Source organism: Mustelus asterias, chromosome 18 (genome assembly GCF_964213995.1).
Source record: "Mustelus asterias chromosome 18, sMusAst1.hap1.1, whole genome shotgun sequence".
Lineage (NCBI taxonomy): Eukaryota > Metazoa > Chordata > Chondrichthyes > Carcharhiniformes > Triakidae > Mustelus > Mustelus asterias.
The window spans coordinates 37,539,110-37,559,861 of NC_135818.1; the positions used below are offsets into that span (position 1 = coordinate 37,539,110).

At 48.1% G+C, this 20,752-nt stretch overlaps 1 protein-coding gene across 1 annotated transcript in view; it reads right to left on the minus strand.

The window, feature by feature from the left end:
• Positions 1-383: 383 nt before the first annotated feature.
• ttc6 (tetratricopeptide repeat domain 6) overlaps positions 384-20,752 on the minus strand; it is a 217,118-nt gene continuing 196,749 nt past the window's right edge. The window contains exons 31-32 of the mRNA XM_078233109.1: positions 1,315-1,438; positions 384-426 (exon numbers count right to left, since the gene is read on the minus strand). Of these exons, the coding sequence (XP_078089235.1) occupies positions 384-426; positions 1,315-1,438 (167 nt within the window). The remainder of the gene's footprint in view (positions 427-1,314; positions 1,439-20,752) is intronic.

Sequence of the window (20,752 nt, forward strand, 5' to 3'; positions counted from 1 at the left end):
AAGGATATCAGGGGAGTTATCTTTGCTGTCCTGATCAATATTTGCCCCTCAACCATCATCACTAAAACAGATATTCTGCTCATTCTCACATTGAGGTTTGTGGAGGATTGTTGTGCACAAATTGGCTGCCATGTTTCTTAAATTACAACAATGAACACAACCCAAATGTACTTCATTATCTGTAAAACATTTTGAAACATCTAGTAGTTGGGAAAGACACTGGCTGAAATTTGCCACCTTCGTTTCAGTAGCACCTGAAGATCCCAGCTGCAAAGTGAATGGAGTTTCGGCTGGAACACCAAATTTTCTGTTCTTGCTCACAGTGAGTGCCGCCACAGTTGAGACCAGAGAATCCCACCCACTGTATAAATGGAAATCTTTCTTTATGTTTTCTTTTCCTTCCTGAATATGGAGATGATGAAGCGCCTAAGTATGGTGTGACAAGATGGCTTCAGCATAGTTATGACAGCGAGCCTTGCCTCACAAACCTAGAATGTATCTTGTTGACAAATAAATATCTCTAGAGGTAACATGAAAGCAGCAATTAGCCCACAAGGCAAGAAGGCAAACTTCTGAGGCGGATTGAAAATGAGCTGAATCAAAGATCGCATGGTTGGTTCTAAATCAAACCTATATTGATTGACATTGTGTGAAGTCACTAATTGGGATATAGCGTGACTAGAGTAAAGGTTAATGTTAAACATACAGCACATAAATGAAACAGAGCTGTTGAAAAAATGCTGACTTTTTAAACAAAATAATACATTTATTCTTCAGCAAAAATAGTCTTTGAAGTGACTTGCTTTCAAGCTTTATTTTTATGTTGGAAACTGTTAAAATAAATTAAAGAACATTCTTGCAACCTAGACTCAGTTTATCAATACTGAAACAGGAATCAACTTTAATTTTTTATTTCTTTAATGACATGTCAGTGAAAAGAATTTCACTCAGAAAAATAGACATTGTAACATCCAACCAAATATCTTTCCGATTGACAGAAAATCAATAATATTTCAGAACTAAATTATCGTAAGCTAAATATTTCATCAATACATATTATTCCCAAGATAATAATTACAAAATTAACTTTGTAGTTATGCCATCAGTCAATATGTTGGATTGAATGATATTATTTAAATTCATTTGTAGTGAAACTTTATTCGCAGTGAAGCATTCACACAATTCCACAGGAAATCACATTTTGAAGTTCTATTCATTTTTATTTCTACCAAAGAGATTTCTTCTGAATCTTATAATTAAGTGTCCTTGTGGTAATTGTTGTCTTTTCCTGATAAAAATAATTGGCTATTTTACCCAGCCTCTTGAATAACTATTGCTTTTTTGTAATCCACTATAGCTTCTTCAGTCATACCCAAATGGCCTCGGACATCTGCACGGAGTTTGTAAAATAGAGCATCGTCTGGCATTAACTGCAGTGCTGTAAAACATATGCGACAGGCAGGCTAATAGCAGAATGAACACAATTTTCAATTGGACATCCTTGTTTATTTTAACTTGGCCATACTACTGATATGTAAAGTAGAAAAAAAATTGCCTTAGACATTAAATTGGTTCCTTTAGATTTTTTTTATTATGAAGCCATTGTCACGTTTTACCAGCATTTCTAACAGTGAAAGTGTGTTTGAATCTTTCCACAATGGTGTGAATAAGATTGTAATATTGGGGAATAGAAAAAAGCTATTTGTGCAGTTGAGTAGGAATGAATATACACAACAATAGAAACATTCATGTATGTAAAACATAGGATTTATTGGAAAATCTGTGAAAATCACTGAGATTGGCAGCCAAAACAGAAGAGTAAACAGAGCAGAATGCACAACCATCTCGAAGCCAAAGCAGACATATGCAGAATGTAAGAATATCAATGGACTGGATTTTGCAGTCAGAGACAGACAAACAATGTTAGCCATTCATAACAACTTATACATAGATCTTTTGTAAATTTCTGCACCTGAACTTGTGGTGATGCAAAACAGTGCAGCACCTTCAACTTGGGATCTGACAATGTGTGAGTAGGGTAAGCAACCATATATCTTCGTGACAAATCTACTGAGACAATCACGTTGTCAAATTTGGTGTCATGCTACAGAAACTGAGAACTCCAAAAATATTGATTGAATCACTTCCAGTCACTTCCACTGTGGCATGATTCTAAGCGCTGGCAAGGCCGGATTCCAGAAACAAGCAGAATGGATGCTCACAGATCCTCTTAATCACTTTCAACTAAATATAGGTTTACCTGGAACCCCTCCCCAACTTGTGCTCCTGATCAGATTATAATGGGACTTCCGAGTGAGTTGCTTTTGACTTTCCTTTGCTGCTACAGAGTAGCCGGATGTGCTGTGCTGAATATTATTGGAGGAGTCCTGAAAAGTTCATAGATTTGCAAGGGATTTTCATTGCTGGAATTTGACAAGGAGGTCAGAGAACTTTGAAGGTTAGTCAGGAGAAAGCCTGCTTACAGTAACAGGGAATATAGTTGCTAACTCTCTTGGAGTCCAACATGACAGGAAAATGGAGCACAAACTGTCAAGAGAAGAAACTGAACAGAGAGAGGAAGTGAAGAGCTCTCAATAAAAGGCCCTAACCAAGGGACGTCAGGTAGCATTCTCCAATTTGCGGGGGCGATTCTCCCATCGCGACCTGTAAATTTTCTGGCGGGTCAGGTTGGGAGATGTGTGTGTCGGCTATTTCGGGGGTTCCCTGCAAGCGTTTATGACCCATGCACATCTCCCAAACGGAAACAAATGGTGCCGCGCAGAAAACCGGCGTGCCGCTGATTTGCATTACTTTCCATACCTTAGCGGCACGGTAGCACAGTGGGCGGCATGGTAGCACAGTGGTTAGCACTGCTGCTTCACAGCTCCAGGGTCCTGGGTTTGATTCCCGGCTCGGGTCACTGTCTGTGTGGAGTTTGCACATTCTCCTCGTGTCTGTGTGGGTTTCCTCCGGGTGCTCCGGTTTCCTCCCACAGTCCAAAGATGTGCGGGTTAGGTTGATTGGCCAAGTTAAAAATTGCCCCTTAAGAGTCCTGGGATGTGTAGGTTAGAGGGAATAGCGGGTAAATATGTGGGGGTAGGGCCTGGGTGGGATTGTGGTCGGTGCAGACTCGATGGGCCGAATGGCCTCCTTCTGCACTGTAGGGTTTCTATGATTTCTATGATTCTATGATTTCTAGCATGCCATTATCGGGATCGGCACGGCAATCTCCGCCCACGTTTGCGTCTCCCACCTCTTTGACATGATGTCGTTTTGGCGTGAATCAGAGTAAGTATATAAAAGTCTCAACCTGGCGTGGCAGCCTTGAACTGGCATGAGGAGGTAAGTGCTGCTAGCAGAGCGTGTGGGATGTTGCAGGCAGGCGCTGGAGATGCCTGGTGGGCTTCTTCCTGCTGTCTTCAGGTACTGGTCCATGGACCAGTGATATCTGGGGTGGGGTGCTGGGGGGGCTTCTATTTTCACAGCACTCAGTGTGGGAGGCCCCATCAAGGAGTCCTGCTTACCCTTTCCCTCCAGGGCACTTTGCAGTGGCATTGTCTTGTGTGGTCAGGGGCTCAACTGAGTACTGGTGTTCCGAGGTGGGGGAGGAGTGCACCATGTGCACCAGGCCAGGGTGCAGAGGTTCAAACATGGACTACATGGAATCTGCTGTCACTGGGCACTGCTGTCACTGCTGATTTGCAGTCTGTCCCTGCCCCGTGACACAAACCAGCAACACATGCCTGTAGCGGATGCTGCCGTTGCATCCACATCAATGGCTCAAGGTCTGCACACTAACCTGCATAATCTGTGCCAGCATTTGTCATGATGGGAATCTCTCACAACCCTAATCGGATCACGCATGGTACCATGGATTGTGTGGGGTTGCCAGCTCCCACAGGTGGGGGTACTGGCCCAAGTGAGGGATTGGGGTGGTGCTGGGTCTATGCAGCCAATAAAATTAATCTGTCATTTTATGCTCTTTCCAAACCCCACTGTACAGATGGATCTTGGTTTGCTCGATTGGAGCTGGCCATGTTGGTGGCAGCAAGGATGGAGGAGGAGGAGGCGGCTCAGGAGGTGGCGGGCGTGGAGAGACCACCGCAAGAGCAGCCACCACCAGACCCTCAGGAAAGAGGGCAGGGGGCAGCTGCTGAGGGCCAGGAGGTGGGTGAGCAGGCTCCTGAAAGGGTGCACAAAAGGCGGAGGGTGCCAAGGCCAAGGAGGTACAGGGCCCGCAATTCCTTCGAGGCTCTCTTGGAGGAGATGTGCCGTTGCCGGCTGCGGCTTTCCAAGACCACGGTGCGACACCTTTGTGAGGTGCTCGCATACATGGCACCTCAGGGGAGGACACAGTAAGAGTTTTAACAACACCAGGTTAAAGTCCAACAGGTTTATTTGGTAGCAAATGCCGTTCGCTTTCAGAGCGCTGCTCCTTCGTCAGATGGAGTGGCATCACCACATCATGACCTCAGGGGAGGGGCAGCCACCCGCTCCCTGTGGACGTGAAGGTTACTGTTTGCCCTGAATGTTTATGCCTCCGGCTCATTTCAGGCACCCAGTGACGACTTAGTTGGGTCCCAGGCCTCCGTGCACAGATGTGTGCAGCAGGTCACAGATGTCCTGTATGCCCGGGCAGGGCAATACATAAATCGCGATGTGGGCCGTGTACAGCAGGAGGCCTGGGCTCTTGGCTTTGCTTCGATTGCTGGGATTTCCAGTGTCCAGGATGCAGTGAATGGGACACACATCACACATGCAGGACCGCAGCAATTTTTGAACCGGAAGGGGTTCCACTCCCTGAACGTCCAAATTGTCTGCGACCATCAAATGAAGATCATTCAGGTCGATGAACGCCATCCAGGGAGTGCCCATGACAGCTTTGTCCTCGGGCAGTCGGACCTCCCTGGGCTCTTTGAAGATCAGCCCAGGCTCCCAGGATGGCTACTGGGTGACAAAGGTTACCCGTTAAGGTCATGGCTGAGGCCTGAGACCGAGGCGGATACCCCTCCAACGAGGCCCATGCTGCCACCTGGTCCATCTTCGAGCGGTGCATCAGCCTGCTTAAGATGCGGTTCCGCTGATTGGACCGCTCTGGGGGGGCCCTGTGCGTGCTTCACGCATCATCATCGTTTGCTGCACTCTGCACAACATCACCCAGCAGCGGGGAGACCAGCTGGAGCAGGAGGAGGAGGAGGCGGAGTGGCGAGGGGGTGAGGTGGACGTCCTGCCATATGAAGAACCGGAGGAAAGAGGGCAAGTGGCGATGGCAGTTGTCCAGCAGGGAAGGGCAGTGAGGGACGCCTTGATTGCATCCGTTTCACCCAGCTGGTGCTGTGCAGTAAGGGGGGTGCAACCAACACCTATCCACCACTCCTCAGAAGCAAGTGCAGCCACTATTCCCTCTCCAAACCGACCTGGGCCCTCAAACCATCACATCACCTTTCCCCACCTCTGACATCCCACCACCCTATCCCCCAGAAACATCCGACCCTGTTAATGTGCCTGGGCTGGCAATGGTTGTGAGTCTTGGTTGAAGGCTGGAGGATGATGACGACTCGCTGTTGTGCAGACTGGGATCCTGCCCCTGGTGCCACTCAAGTCTGACTCCTACCCATACTCTGAATGCACGCTGCCACCCTGGCCCAAATAGCTGTCAGGGTTGGGGACACATGTTTTTTGGCCAATGGGGGGGGGGGGGGGGGTGGAGGGGGGTTGGGGGCGGGGGGGCACTTGCACCAAGAGTCTGGTAGATGTTAGGGAAGGTAGGGCAGGCACTCTGTAACATGTGGCTGAGTCTCGAAGGCACAGCAGACAGAACCTCTATGCATGGGAATGGGGACCACTCAGCCCTGTGCGGGGGGGCAGGAATCAGAGACACATTAGTCACAACTGTGAGGTGCAATTAACAGTTTATTGTGTTCTTAATATTATTGATTATCAAACCCTGACGACTGGTGACCTTCACCCGTGCCCTCTTAGTGAACTGTAACTTTTTTACTTTGTGCGGTCTACTGCTTCTTCTCGGTGCTACCCCAGGATGCACATTGGAGGTGGAGGTATCCAGCTGTGGTGCACGCCCCGTTGCCTGTGATGCCCTTGGCGGATGTCCCCTGGGTGGCCGGGACCTGGAGGGACCCGGCTGACTTGCCGATGGCACTGTTTCAGTGCCACCCTGTTCATCTTGCTGGCCCTGAGATGCCCCGGGGTGAGGAAGGGGTGAAATTGGGAGGTCGCGGGATGTCTGGGATCTCCCGGGTGGAAGGCCCCGGCATGGGCTCAAGCTCTTCCTCCTCCCTCAGGATGCCCAGAGGCCCTGGGGACACTTCATGGAACGCCAGGGTAACTGGATTGAGTTCCAGAAGCTCCGGGGTCACCTGGCTCTGCCAGTCCTGGAGGCCTAGATGCGTCGGTCCCTTGATCTATGATCCCTCAGCCCTGGCCCTCTGAGACTAGGCCAAGCTCTGGAGCCCCTCCGCTACAGCATTCTGTGAGCAAACCAGGCTCTGGAGCCCTTCGGCAGTATCCCTCTGAGCCTGAGCTAAGTTGTCGAGGCTCACAGCCACGGCCTATTGTGTCTCCAGAATGCCAGACAGAGTCCCAGCCATGGCCTGCTGTGTCTCCCACATGCTCCCCTTCACCCATGGCCATTGCATGCTGCACCTCCTGGATGCCGAAAACACACTCGCCCATGACCCGTAGTGTCTCCAGGATGGCCTGGACCCTGTCACCCATGAGGGCAGAACCCTGAGCCAGGCTTTCCACTGTGGTCGCCACCCTTGCAGTGTTGGCCTGGTTTGCACGCTGTGTCGGCACCACCTCCTGCAACAGCACTCTGTCTGACTCCCCTAAACAGCCTTGCAGTCGCAGTATGGTTGCTGACAACCCTTCCATAATTCCCCGGGTTTTCTGATGCATCTCCACCAGCCTTGGGAGGAACACACCCAGAGGCCCAGCAGCTGGCTTGGGGACAGTTGAATCCTGGCCTCTGCCAGAGCTCTGTGTGCCCGAGCCCTTGGATGTGCCCGCCTCCACCTGATGTGCATCAGTGTCTGTGATGTGCTCACCGGATTGTGACCCAGAAGCCTCAACACTAAAGGGACCCACCGTGGTGATAGTCTCTGTGTTGGTGGGTTGTGTGGTACCGCTTCGGTGCTGCTGCCCTCGGAGGATTCCTCAGTGCCTCCCTCCGAGGTGTCATCCAGGGAGTCGTGGGCAATTTGCTCCAGAGCAGCAGGGCCGGGTTCCTCTGGGTTCAGAGCTGCAATAAAGAACACACATTAGGGGAAGGGAGGCAAAACATTCTATGCAGCATCGCACTTACTTCGAGGAGGACCTAGGTTGAAGGTGCGCTTCTGCTCACTGGCGTGCTGGACGCCGACCTGGCTGTCGGTGACCAAGGGGTGATGGGAAGGCCCATCACTCCCTGCCAAATCCATAGCATACTCCCCAATGCTGGTCAACTGCCACAGGTCGGGCACACCATCACCAGTCTGTGACGTCTCATGTACATTGTGAATGTTCTTTTCTTGTGGGAACATAAGGTGGACAGCAAACACTAACATATTGCAGTGCATGGTGCGCAATGCGTGCCTGTGTCTCGGGCGTTGTGCTGGCAGTTTCGGGGAAAGCGGTCACCACTGAAGGGTGCTCGTTGAGGAGTGAGGGGAAGGAGTTAGATTCTGTTCCTGGGGGAAGGGTCACTTGTTTCATGCTCTTCAGGTGTCCAAGCAGGGTTTGAGGTCCGTGCCAACCATGTGCGGGGTTCCAAGTGGGATGCTCACTCACCCTTGCTGCTCGAAGAAGGTCGTACGTTTTTGTCCGACATTGCCAGCCAGAGCGCAGTGTCAGGCTCCTGGCATTCACCACTTCTGCCACCTCCTCCCACAATGCCTCGGCGGAGGCACCCCTTGGGTTGGGGCCCTGGCCGGGGTAGATCCGCTCACGCCTTTCCTCCGTGGCATCTAGCAGGTGCTCCTGGTCGGCCTCTGTAAATCTGGATGCAGGTTTGCGCGCAAAAATCTTTGTGGCGTGACTGGCTGTGTGTCCGTTCCTGCAGCTTATATACAGCTCTGGCTTATTAGGGGATTCATGATGTGGAGATGCCGGCGTTGGACTGGGGTAGGCACAGTAAGAAGTCTCACAACACCAGGTTAAAGTCCAACAGGTTTATTTGCTGCCAAATAAACCTGTTGGACTTTAACCTGGTGTTGTGAGACTTCTTACTGTTATTAGGGGAGTGCAGGTGCAGTGAGTGCGGCCAGTCAAGGGCCCGTTAGCAGCAAATACCTGTGAGAGATTTTGAAGGCTGCATTCAGTTGAGTGTCATTCATCCCTCAGGGTGCTGATTGGCTGCCATTCAATAGGCCGCTGTGTCCAGTGGGGGTGCAATATTCAAGACTCCCATTCAAGACAGGGAATGACCACAAGCTGGGGTTGTGTATGTCAGCACAATGCAAGTTCTCTGCAGGGCAGCATTGATGATGTTATGTTCAAGGGATGGAGAAATTGGGTACCCGCATTATCCGGAACCATGGGGGCATGGAGTGAGCAGGCAGCCATGTCTGTGTGTGGGGGGAGGCGGAACGGGACGGGACGGGAGGGGAGGGGGGGGGGCGGGGCGTGGGTAGATGGGTGGGCAAATATGTCTGTATGGGGGAGGGACCAAGCGATGTCTGTATGGGCGAGGGGGCCAACAATGTCTGTGGGGGCCAGCAGTGAGGCCCGCGATGTCTGTGGGGGGGTTGTGGGAGCCAGCGATGAGGCCAATGATGTCTGTGGCGGTTGGATGGCAGTGATCTGGGTGCTGGGAGATCTTTTCAGAAATCTCTCAGCGATGTGCATGTGCACGGGTTCCCGCTCATCCCGCCGATTTCAGCCTCTTTGGCGTGAATAGGCCCTGCCCCCTGAGCTTTAAATGATATTCACGTTTGTGACCTCTGCATTGCACAGGGGTGGGGAAATTCGGGTCGTTGCACTGAAAAAACAGCCGTGACCTAGACCAGTTTTCCCACCAATTCAGCACTTTTGGGAGAATCGTCCCCTGCATCTCAGCTCGGAGCAATGTCTGAGGTGACTAAGGTTCACTTCACCAAGGAGGTGGTCACAGAACTGTCACTTCCTACAACCAGACTTACAGGAATACAGCAAAACAAGAGCAGAACTGCCAGTTGCCCTCAAGATTGCTGTGAGTCTCAACTTCTATGACAATGGATCCTTCAATGTGGGAAAAGGCAATATTGCCAACATTTTACTGTCCGCCTTGCATAGCTACATTAGAATGTATTTCAGCCCCACGAGCCACCACTCCCTGAATGTGTAGTTGGTGTGAAAAGATGCACAGAAAATCACACCACCGAACGCTCGCTAGTCATCACGGCAGAGAACCTCTTCCATGGCCTGCTGCTCCATTTGCAGACTTATTGGGTGAGATTCCCGACCTCCTCTATGAGTTTTTTTGTCGGCAGCAGGAGGTGGTGCACAGTTCACTGGTGGGAGATCCTCTGGTCCCGCTGCTTTCAATGGGAATTCCTACTGAAGGCCCCCCAAACCACTGGGAAATCTGTGGCAGGGGGTTCACCACCAGCAAGACCAGAGAACCCCGCCGGCATGAAGATGATGCAGAGATGCCGGATGTTGGACTGAGGTAGGCACAGCAAGAAGTCTCACAACACAAAAAAGCAAGAGTCCATTCATCCGTTGTCATAGCGTCTGCATGGTCTTGTCAATGTTCCATGCCTCGGGACATCCTTTCCTGGAAATGAATGGATGAATGTACACCACAATCACCAGGCAGGAGTGTCCCATTCCTGTCAGGGAACACTTCAGCAGTCAAGGGCATTCAGCCTCTGATCTTCGGGTAAGCGTTCTCCGAGGTGGCCTTCAAGACTCACGACAACGCAGAATCGTCGAGCAGAAACTGATAGCCAAGTTCCGCACACATGAGGACAGCCTCAACCGGGATCTTGGGCTTGCAAAATCTCATGAACTGTCCTGGCTTGAGACAATTCACACCTCTTTAATCTGTGCTTAACCCTCTCTCCACTCACATTGTCTGCACCTGTAAAGACTTGATTGCCTGTTAATACTTGCATTCCAACTATTATCTTGTAACTGAGTTTGTGTCTATATATGCCCTGTTTGTGAACCCAACTCTTCACTCACCTGATGAAGGAGCAGTGCTCCGAAAGCTCATGATACCAAATAAACCTGTTGGACTTTAACGTGGTGGCATGAACAGCTGGAGAATTCCAGCCCTCATTTCCAGTAAATCTTTTTGAGACTGTTATAGCAGTTATTGGAGCCTGATCGCACCTTGCCTTTAAGAGCAGCAGGCTAAGTTTAAGAAATGCAGGCGAGCTGTATATTCTGCTAGCCATGCACACTGGTGGGCCCCCTGATGAGCATACAGCCTGTCAGTTTCATGTTAGGCTGCGTGTAATCACACTGATGAGTATGCAGCCTGAAGTGTATATGCTGTCTGCCTCAATTCACTGTGATTCTCACACTCAGAAACAGCCTTATTACATTTTCCCTTGCATAGCCTGAGCTAAAAAGTCCAATAAAGAATAGTTCATTATGTGCCAAATCCTGCACTGAAAGAAAAATAACATTTAGAGAGAGAAAAACACAAAGAAAAAGTAAAGGAAAATATATTTATTTACTTTTCCAAAATTTCTAACAATTAAAATCTGAGATCGGAGATCCAAGTATGAGATCCATACTTGCTCAAATGGAATTTTAGTGCCAAAGAATTTGGTTTGGCAGTAATTAAGCCTTAACACATCACAAAGTGTCACTTACATTTGAATGGACAAACTTGCACATTTTTTGCTGTTTTGTGGGTATTTATCTAAATAGCTCATGTTTTTGCTGTTCTGTCTATTTCAGTGCCATGTCTTTCGTCGCGATACCAGTATAACACAGCTCTGCAGCAGCACAACTTGGACAGCAATCTTTTGAGCACAGAGGGGGTTGAGGCAGAAGGGAGGAGACATAGTAGACAATGGGCAAAGAGGGGTCGGGGGAAGGGGAAACAAAGGCAGGTAGAGGGGAGGCAAACTGGAGCCCAATATTAAAGACTGCGATACCGACACAGTAGGGGGTGGAATGGAAACAGAACTACAAGAATTGGAAGGAATGCACACAGAGTGTAGATTATGAGGGCATAGACTGCATGGTATTTTGGTGGATTGTGCTTCAACTGACACTCTCCTAACAGTGACCACCTGTTTAGGAATAAATCATAGAATCATAAAAACATAGAATCCTTACAGTGCAGAAGGAGGCCATTCAGCCCATCTAGTCTGCACCGACCACAATCCCACCCAGGCCCTATTCCCGTAACCCCACATATTTACCCTACTAATCCCCTGACACTAGGGTCAATCTACAGTCTTTGGACTGTGGCATTGATATCAATTTTGAGGGCTACTTAAAGGCATACTCACCAATTTGTGGTCACTGCTGCTGGAGCTGTGAAGCACGTCCCTGAAACACACTTGGAGACTTTCTACAACAACTTGTCAAGACTTCAAAACTCAAGCAACAATTCTCTGAGAATTCCACCTACAAAAGGTAAGTGATATGCTACTCCATTTTATAGGAGTTACCAGAAGAAAAGGAATGTTTAGTCATGGACATCTAGCTGGGGGTCTCCCTTAGTCTTCAGGAAGAAAAGGAGGACATTTGGCCAGACTGAACAGTACCAACTATTACAGGAGTGAGGAACAGGAGGGCAAAGTGGACTCGCTCCCCACTGTGGGTACAGGACATCCCTCTCCCTTTGGACCTCCTCAATACTGTGTCTGAGACTGTACATCTAGTAACTCAGTCTCAGTCATCCTGAAATGTGCTGCTGTGTCTCATCCAGCATGCTCCGCAACTTGAAGTGACTGCTTGGTACCTACCTATACTGCTCCATGAAAATTGGATCCAATTAGCTTTTGAGTTTTAACGATGAGTTAAATATAATTCTTCTTCAGAACTCTTCTTCAACTTTGTTTCTCTCTTGACAGATTCAGCCAGTGCTGCTGAATATTTCCAGTATGCTCCTTTTTCATTTTAGATTTCAGGCATAGTCAGTTTTTGCTCTGCTGTGAAAAGGCATGTGGCTTCTCTCTCTGTTGGTAATTGATTTGAACAACTGGCAGGTCATAAAACATCACAGGGTTACATTCAACAGGAGTACCATAAAGAAATGGTATTTAAAAAAGAAAGAGACCATTGTTATCATCAAGACTCATAATCAAGAGGTTGAACAGACTTGGAGAATCCATGCACTGTAACTTTTGGATGCAAGGCTTTACTCTGTGGATTAGATAGGATGTTTGTGAATGACGCCTGACAGTAACAGGTCTGACTGAGATGGCAAGACATGTGAGCAGCCACAGTGTCATCAGGAGGATGTGGATGGAATACTACAAGATGCTTAATGATTTTCTGAAAAGGTAAGTGCAGAGAGACAGCCAGATGACAGGCTTCAACTCTGCAGCCCCCAGCAAAGACATTAGCTTAGCAGCCTCAGGGTGCTGGGTGCTTCTGAAGATGGGAGAATGTGTTCTCTGGGTCATGACTACCCAGACAGCAAGGCTTAAAGTTCTAGTGCTTTCGAGGAGCTGACAGCATTATGAGTGACTGAAAATTGGTGAGAAACCAGCATTACCTAAACTCTCAGCCTCCTGCCCTGGCAGAAGAGGGTACACAATGCTAGAGAGGGCATGCACAGGAGGAGGATTGCCCCATTTCACCATACTGACTACATTGGAGGAGGTAGCACTGGAAATCAGGATAGTGGCACTTCATGTGGAAGTGGGCAATGGAGAGGTGGGAGTACTTGCAGGACAGGATATAAAGATATTGTAATCTGTAGATGAAGGAGATGCTGAATATCCCTTCCTGTCTCACAGCATGCCTCAAATGCAAACTGCATTGGAAAGCCTCATAACTGCAGAGGCATCTGCTATCCAAGGCGAGTCCTCAGCATCTTCTTCACAAGCTGAAGCACTAGATCGATACAGTTCATCGGGGAAGGAGGAGCAAGATGCAGAGGAAGAGCACCCTCAGTGCAGGGAGATGGCATTGTCTCACACAGGACTAGTTATGCTGCTGAGGTATCACCGGTGTCCTCAGTGGAAATGGAAGTCACAGAGCCAGCACCATCACATCATTCAATCACAGATACATGAACATCACTAGGTTCTCGCTTGTAGTTATAAAGGGTGACATTGGGTGAACAGTATGTCATGGGTGAACTCAAGGAGGTGATGGAGGTGGAGGCAGCTGTATGCAAACCCCTCGGGGGATTGTGGGCAGACAGGGCTGTGCTCAGCTGAGCAGAGCCTTAAGAGTGACAAGATAGGTGGCTCTACTTTGACCAGCAGTGTGAGCTTTGTGCCCACATGTCAGAATTTCCTCAGCCAGGGACTAAGAAGGGGGAGGCCATTCAGCTCATGCACACTTCCATGGTTCAAGGTTACAAAACGCATGAGGCACCTCCACTGAGAAAGTGACCAACCGCACGGAGAGCCATATGTGGCAGCACTCAGTGGATGCAGGAACAGCTCTCTGACATGCACAGGATTCATGCAACACATTGTAGCATTGACCAGTCAAGGCACTGATGGCACAAAGATGCATGGATTGGATGCCAGTTGCACCCCTGCTGGTGGTGCCCTTCTGCAACACAGAGTGCCATTAAATGGCTGAGGCATCACCAATGAGAATGAGAATGCCAATCTTCATGGGGTTTCATTATCATAATGGGCTTTCTTGGTCTCTAACTGAGGGAACAGCTGCACAGCAGGGCTCTGTGATGGAGGGTGACCTTGCATTGACACCAGTGCAGTAACTTCTGGCAGCATTCCCACTGGCACCATGGTGAAAAGGAAGACCACTATGGGCATTTCAGTCACAAGCAGTATGTGAGCAAGCGGCCTCCACCTGATCAGATACCACAAGGAACGCACAGTGTAGAAATGGCCAAGAGCAATGGCCAATCCATCAATCATTGCACTGAGCGGTTAAATTGGGGATCTTTCATTTGTGAATGGTTATTCATTAATTATATTACAGATTTTGAGGCATTCTTTAATGACAAAACTGAAAAAGAGGCAAGAAATGGTGAAGGAAAGTCTTTGAATAGATACTGAGACCACTGGAGAGACGTGCACCATGCATTGTCAACAGGAATGATTCAAGGTTGCGTGTTTAATACAAGTGTTTTTATAGGCAGAGCAAAGTGAGTTCCAGATCATGCAATCCTGCAGAATGTCATGCTCAGGTAAAATGTGCCTAGATCAGATATGCCCTAGCATATCTTGAGATGTCGATCTAGTGCTTCAGCTTATGAAGGTCCATACTTCTCTGGAGGGCCATGTTCTGGAAAGTGTGCACAAACCCCTTACAGGAGTGTACTGAAGGGTACCACCTGACTGGTTCAGGCACTGGAACAATATCTTCAGAAGCCCAATGGCCTGCTCAGTGATCACTGTGAATAGATGGCCTCAGTTATAGTACGTGGGATTTTACGGCCTCGTTCAACCCGAGACCGGAAAATCCCACCCGAGGTTAATGGACATTTCCATTGTCCGCCCCTCGCCCGCTCCGTCTCCATGGCGGGCAGGGTGGTAGAATCCCGGCAAGTATCTTTATGCCTCTCTCAGGTCACATAAAAGTGTAAATAGCCATGTTTTCAAGATATCCCCTATCCTCTAGAAGCTATCCATGAAGTTTCAATCGTGACATGAACAGCTTCTGTCTCTGAGCTGCTGGAGGATGAAGGCCTCATGGCAACTGCCAGAATAATGAGCATACACATGCAGGAAGCAGTTCTTGTGGTCACAGTCCATGGAATATTTAGGGAGTAGCAATCCTTCCTGTTGATGAATTTCACTGGCTGCTCACTCAGCACCTTGAGGCCCACCAATGCTGTCCTTTACTTACAGGAATCCAGAGGGAAACCCCAATGTCTTTTGTACCTGCAAGGCATCATCTGTCCAATACTGGACGTAATGCCCAATTCTTGTAAATAGGGTATCAGTAACCTGCAAGATTTATACTGCTGTTTGAGATATGCTGCAAAGGTTCACTGCTGATCCTCAGAATGAGCCAGAGGAGAAAAAGTTCACGGTAACAGAGACTTTCATGGCCACTGGCAGGACATCGTGAGTACTTTTTGAAGTATAGTCACTGATATCGTGTCGGAAATGCAGCAGCCAAATTGAGCACTGCAAACTCCCAGGAACAGCAATGTGACCATTGTCAGATCATCAAATTTGCAATGTTGAGGGATAAATATTGACCAAGATTCCAGGAATAACTTCCCTGCTCTTCTTCAAAATGATGCCATGGGAGATTTTACATCCACCCAGGCAGGCAGATTCACGTCTCATCTCACACCTCTGACAGTACAGTACGCCCTCAGTAATGCACTGGAATGTCCTTCTTGTGCTCAAATCCTGGAGTGGGACTTGGATCCAGAACCTTGTGACTCAAAGGCAATAATGCTACCAACTGAACCACAGCTACTTTGGCAATACACTTGATGCTGAAGGTATGGCCATCATTGACTTTCCATCTCTTGTTCCTCTCTTCTACCCTTTAAATATCCCAGCTTTGCATCTGTTCCTGAGGATGCTGATCCTCATGGTTACTCGTCCCTCTCTCCGAGTACTTTAATCCCAGTCCAACTGTTTCCTTGCTTGCGGTCAGTTGCACTCATGATGCTTACAGTATTAAAAAGAACAGTCCAGAAATTAACAAGCCAACACATTTGCTAACCAGTTGAATTGGCCAATGTTCTGATTTGGGTGGATTTCCGGATCCTGCCTTCCCTCTTCCTTAGCAAAATTGCTAGAAGTTGGAACGATGTCAGGAAATTACGTGCCTGCCCACTGCAGTTCCTGCCCCAATTTGGCCACTAGACTCTTGCCCTGTGTCTCTCAATGAGGATTCTTCAATCTGAGGTACCTTGCTTCTTTTGCTCTGTCCATAGGCACCACAGCTCCCCTGAAGATGATCTTGAAATATAAGCCATGTTACAGGGTATCGCTGCTCTAAAGTCCACCTCTCCCTTCTACATATTTTGTAACTATGAATAATGAAAAGTAGCCACAATTTTTCCACACAACTATTTTCTTGATAAATTTCATTCGGAAGCAGTTTTGGTCTCTTGACTTCTGTTCCCTCAGTCATTCCCAGGAGTCAGTTTGGGTTGTTATCTCTCTGGTCATTAATGTGACTGATAGGAAATTGAAGTTATAATATAAAATGCATTGTTTTCCTTAAACAGGGTAATTGGCTTAAGGAAAATATAACTGGCAATATTATGTACTGGTAGCAAAGAAGCACAAAAATTGGCATCCTATTGGGATTATGAGTTGTAGAGAATTGTAGTTTTCTACCATGTATTACGTACCATATGTGCTTCTGCAACTTTAATAAAACTGAGGCCAAAATAGTCAAAACACAGATGTGCCTTCCTCAGATGCCATATTGCACGCTAAAATTTTAGCCAATGAAAAATCTTCAGCTTGCTGACATTTAATAATCCAGGCACAAGGCCAGTAACAGCTCAGCTTTATTACTTTGTTATAAAAAAGTCATGTGAAATCAGAACAACTTGCATTTATATGGCACCTTTCATGTAGAGAATCATCCTAACGCCTTTTGCAGCAATGTAATTCGTCAAATGTGGATGTAATTAAAGAAATATGAGGAGGGGTGGTCAAAGTTTGGTCAAACAGGTCAGTTTTAAGGAAGGCCTTAAAGGAGGAGAAGGTGGCAGAGGAGGCAGAGGAGCGTAGGGAGGAGACTGCAGAGCATGCGACCCAAATCACTGAAAGATTGACCTACAGAGGTGAAGAGAGGAGGTGATTCAGCATAAGTCCAAATCAAAGGAATGGAGAATTCAGGAGAGGCTGTGGGGTTGGACTAGGTACTGAGAAAGGCAGCAGTGAGACCATGAAGGGAGTTAAGCACAGCATAAAATATCTTAAATGGAAAGGATGGAAATTGAATCATTGCTAATGGAGCAGAGTGGCTGAGGTTGAAAATAACCAACAGTATTGGTATTGTGTAGGAGAGCATATATATCAGGAAATTAGAGGTAATCAAGATAATGCAGTAATCACGGGGGACTTTAGTCTTCAGATAAGCTGAGAAAACCACATTTGCAGGAAGAGTATGGAGGACGAGTTCATAGAATGTGTATACAAGAAAGTTTTCCTCGATCAATGCGTCAAGGAACGATCTATAAAAGTGGTCCAACCTTAGCTAACAAGAGGAGTTATTGGTTCGCAAGAGGCTTATAATATGACAAAAAGAGTAGTAAGCCTAAAGATTGGAAACATTTTGGGATTCAGAGAAGGAGGACCAAGAAATTGATATGAAAGAGAAAAATGAATAGCAAGAAACATTAAAAAAATTGTAAACATCTTCATTAGTACATGAATAAGAGATTAGTGAAAGTAGAGGTGGGCCCATTAGATGCGGAGACAGGTGGAGCTAAACTGGGAAATAAGAAAATGATGTGGAGATGCCTGCGTTGGACTGGGGTAAGCACAGTAAGAAGTCTCACAACACCAGGTTAAAGTCCAACAGGTTTATTTGGTAGCAAATACCATAAGCTTTCGGAGCAGAGCTCCTTCGTCAGATGGAGTGGATATCTGTTCTCAAACAGGGCACAGACACAGAAATCAAATTACACAATACTGATTAGAATGCAAATCTCTACAGCCAGCCAGGTCTTAAATGTACAGACAATGTGGGTGGAGGGAGCATTCAACACAGGTTAAAGAGATGTGTATTGTCTCCAGACAGAACAGCTTGTGGAATTCTGCAAGTCCAGGAGGCAAGCTGTGGGGGTTACTGATAATGTGACATAAATCCAACATCCCGGTTTAGGCCGTCCTCATGTGTGCGGAACTTGGCTATCAGTTTCTGCTCAGCGACTCTGCGCTGTCGTGTGTCGTGAAGGCCGCCTTGGAGAACGCTTACCTGAAGATCCAAGGCTGAATGCCCATGACTGCTGAAGTGCTCCCCCACAGGAAGAGAACAGTCTTGCCTGGTGATTGTCGAGCGGTGTTCATTCATCCGTTGTCGTAGCGTCTGCATGGTTTCCCCAATGTACCATGCCTCGGGACATCCTTTCTTGCAGCGTATCAGATAGACAACGTTGGCCGAGTTGCAAGAGTAGGTACCATGTACCTGGTAGATGGTGTTCTCACGTGAGATGATGGCATCCATGTCGATGATCCGGCACGTCTTGCAGAGGTTGCTGTGGCAGGGTTGTGTGGTGTCGTGGTCACTGTTCTCCTGAAGGCTGGGTAGTTTGCTGCGGACAATGGTCTGTTTGAGGTTGCATGGTTGTTTGAAGGCAAGAAGTGGGGGTGTGGGGATGGCCTTGGCGAGATGTTCATCTTCATCAATGACATGTTGAAGGCTCCGGAGGAGATGCCGTAGCTTCTCCGCTCCGGGGAAGTACTGGACGACGAAGGGTACTCTGTCCACCGTGTCCCGTGTTTGTCTTCTGAGGAGGTCGGTGCGGTTTTTCGCTGTGGCGCGTCGGAACTGTTGATCGATGAGTCGAGCGCCATATTCTGTGCTTATGAGGGCATCTTTCAGCGTCTGGAGGTGTCTGTTGCGATCCTCCTCATCCGAGCAGATCCTGTGTATTCGGAGGGCTTGTCCGTAGGGGATGGCTTCTTTTACATGTTTAGGGTGGAAGCTGGAGAAGTGGAGCATCATGAGGTTATCCGTGGGCTTGCGGTACAGTGAGGTGCTGAGGTGACCGTCCTTAATGGAGATGCGTGTGTCCAAGAATGCAACCGATTCCGGAGAGTAGTCCATGGTGAGTCTGATGGTGGGATGGAACTTGTTGATGTCATCATATAGTTGTTTCAGTGATTGCTCACCATGACTCCAAAGGAAGAAAATGTCATCGATGTATCTAGTGTATAGCATCGGTTGAAGGTCCTGTGCGGTGAAGAAGTCTTGTTCGAACCTGTGCATGAAGATGTTGGCATATTGAGGTGCGAATTTTGTACCCATGGCTGTTCCATGTGTCTGGATGAAGAACTGATTGTTGAAGGTGAAGATATTGTGGTCCAGGATGAAGCGGATGAGTTGTAAAATTGCATCTGGAAACTGGCAGTTGACGGCATTGAGTACTGAGGTCGTTGCAGCAATGCCATCATCGTGGGGGATGCTGGTGTAGAGTGCTGAGACATCCATTGTGACGAGGAGTGCTCCTGGTTCAACTGCTCCATGTGTGTTGAGTTTCTGTAGGAAGTCCGTAGTGTCGCGACAAAAGCTGGGGGTTCTTTGTACAATGGGTTTCAAGATGCCCTTGACATAGCCGGAGAGGTTCTCGCACAGGGTTCCGTTTCCTGAAACGATGGGACGGCCGGGTGTGTTAGCCTTGTGTATTTTTAGGAGGCAGTAGAGATCTCCAACGCGTGGAGTACGTGGGATGAGAGCACGGAGAGTGCTCTGAAGGTCCGGATCAAAGGTTTTGATCAGAGTGTTGAGTTGACGGGTGTGTTCTTTGGTCGGATCTGTGGGTAACTGTCTGTAGTGTTCCTCGTTGTTCAGTTGTCGGTACACTTCTTTGCAGTAATCCGTTCTGTTCAGTATGACGATGGCCCCTCCTTTGTCTGCTGGTTTGATGACAATGTTGCGGTTGGTCTTGAGAGCGTGGATGGCGTTGCGTTGTGCTTGGGTGATGTTCGGTGCTGTCTTGTGAGTGCGGCTGATGAATTTGGTGTTGACGCACCTCCTGATGGCATGGGCATACATGTCAAGTCGAGGGCAGCGGCCTTCCGGAGGAGTCCAATTCGACTCTTTCCTCTTCGGTTGCACTGCGGGTCTCTCTGTCTGCTGTTCCGGTTCATTAGCTGTCTCATTGTGTTCGCTGTTGGCCTCTTGGGGTTTGTGGAAGAAATCCCACAGCCTCATTCGCCTGATGAATTCCTCTGTGTGGTACCGGGTACTCGACAATCACCAGGCAAGACTGTTCTCTTCCTGTGGGGGAGCACTTCAGCAGTCACGGGCATTCAGCCTTGGATCTTCAGGTAAGCGTTCTCCAAGGCGGCCTTCACGACACACGACAGCGCAGAGTCGCTGAGCAGAAACTGATAGCCAAGTTCCGCACACATGAGGACGGCCTAAACCGGGATGTTGGATTTATGTCACATTATCAGTAACCCCCACAGCTTGCCTCCTGGACTTGCAGAATTCCACAAGCTGTTCTGTCTGGAGACAATACACATCTCTTTAACCTGTGTTGAATGCTCCCTCCACCCACATTGTCTGTACATTTAAGACCTGGCTGGCTGTAGAGATTTGCATTCTAATCAGTATTGTGTAATTTGATTTCTGTGTCTGTGCCCTGTTTGAGAACAGATATCCACTCCATCTGACGAAGGAGCTCTGCTCCGAAAGCTTATGGTATTTGCTACCAAATAAACCTGTTGGACTTTAACCTGGTGTTGTGAGACTTCTTACTGAATAAGAAAATGACAGAGACTTCAACAATGATCTTTTAAATGCCTCTGAAAATCAAAAGGAATGAAACTGGACGGACGATCAAGCATCAACCTCGGACCAGAAACGACAATGATTATCCCAGCTCCCTCGACCCGGCAAAGTCCTCCTTACTAACATCTGGGGCTGCAGACAAAATTGGGAGAGCTATCTAACAGATTAGTCGAGCAACAGCTTGACACAGTCACACTCACACTCACTAAATCAT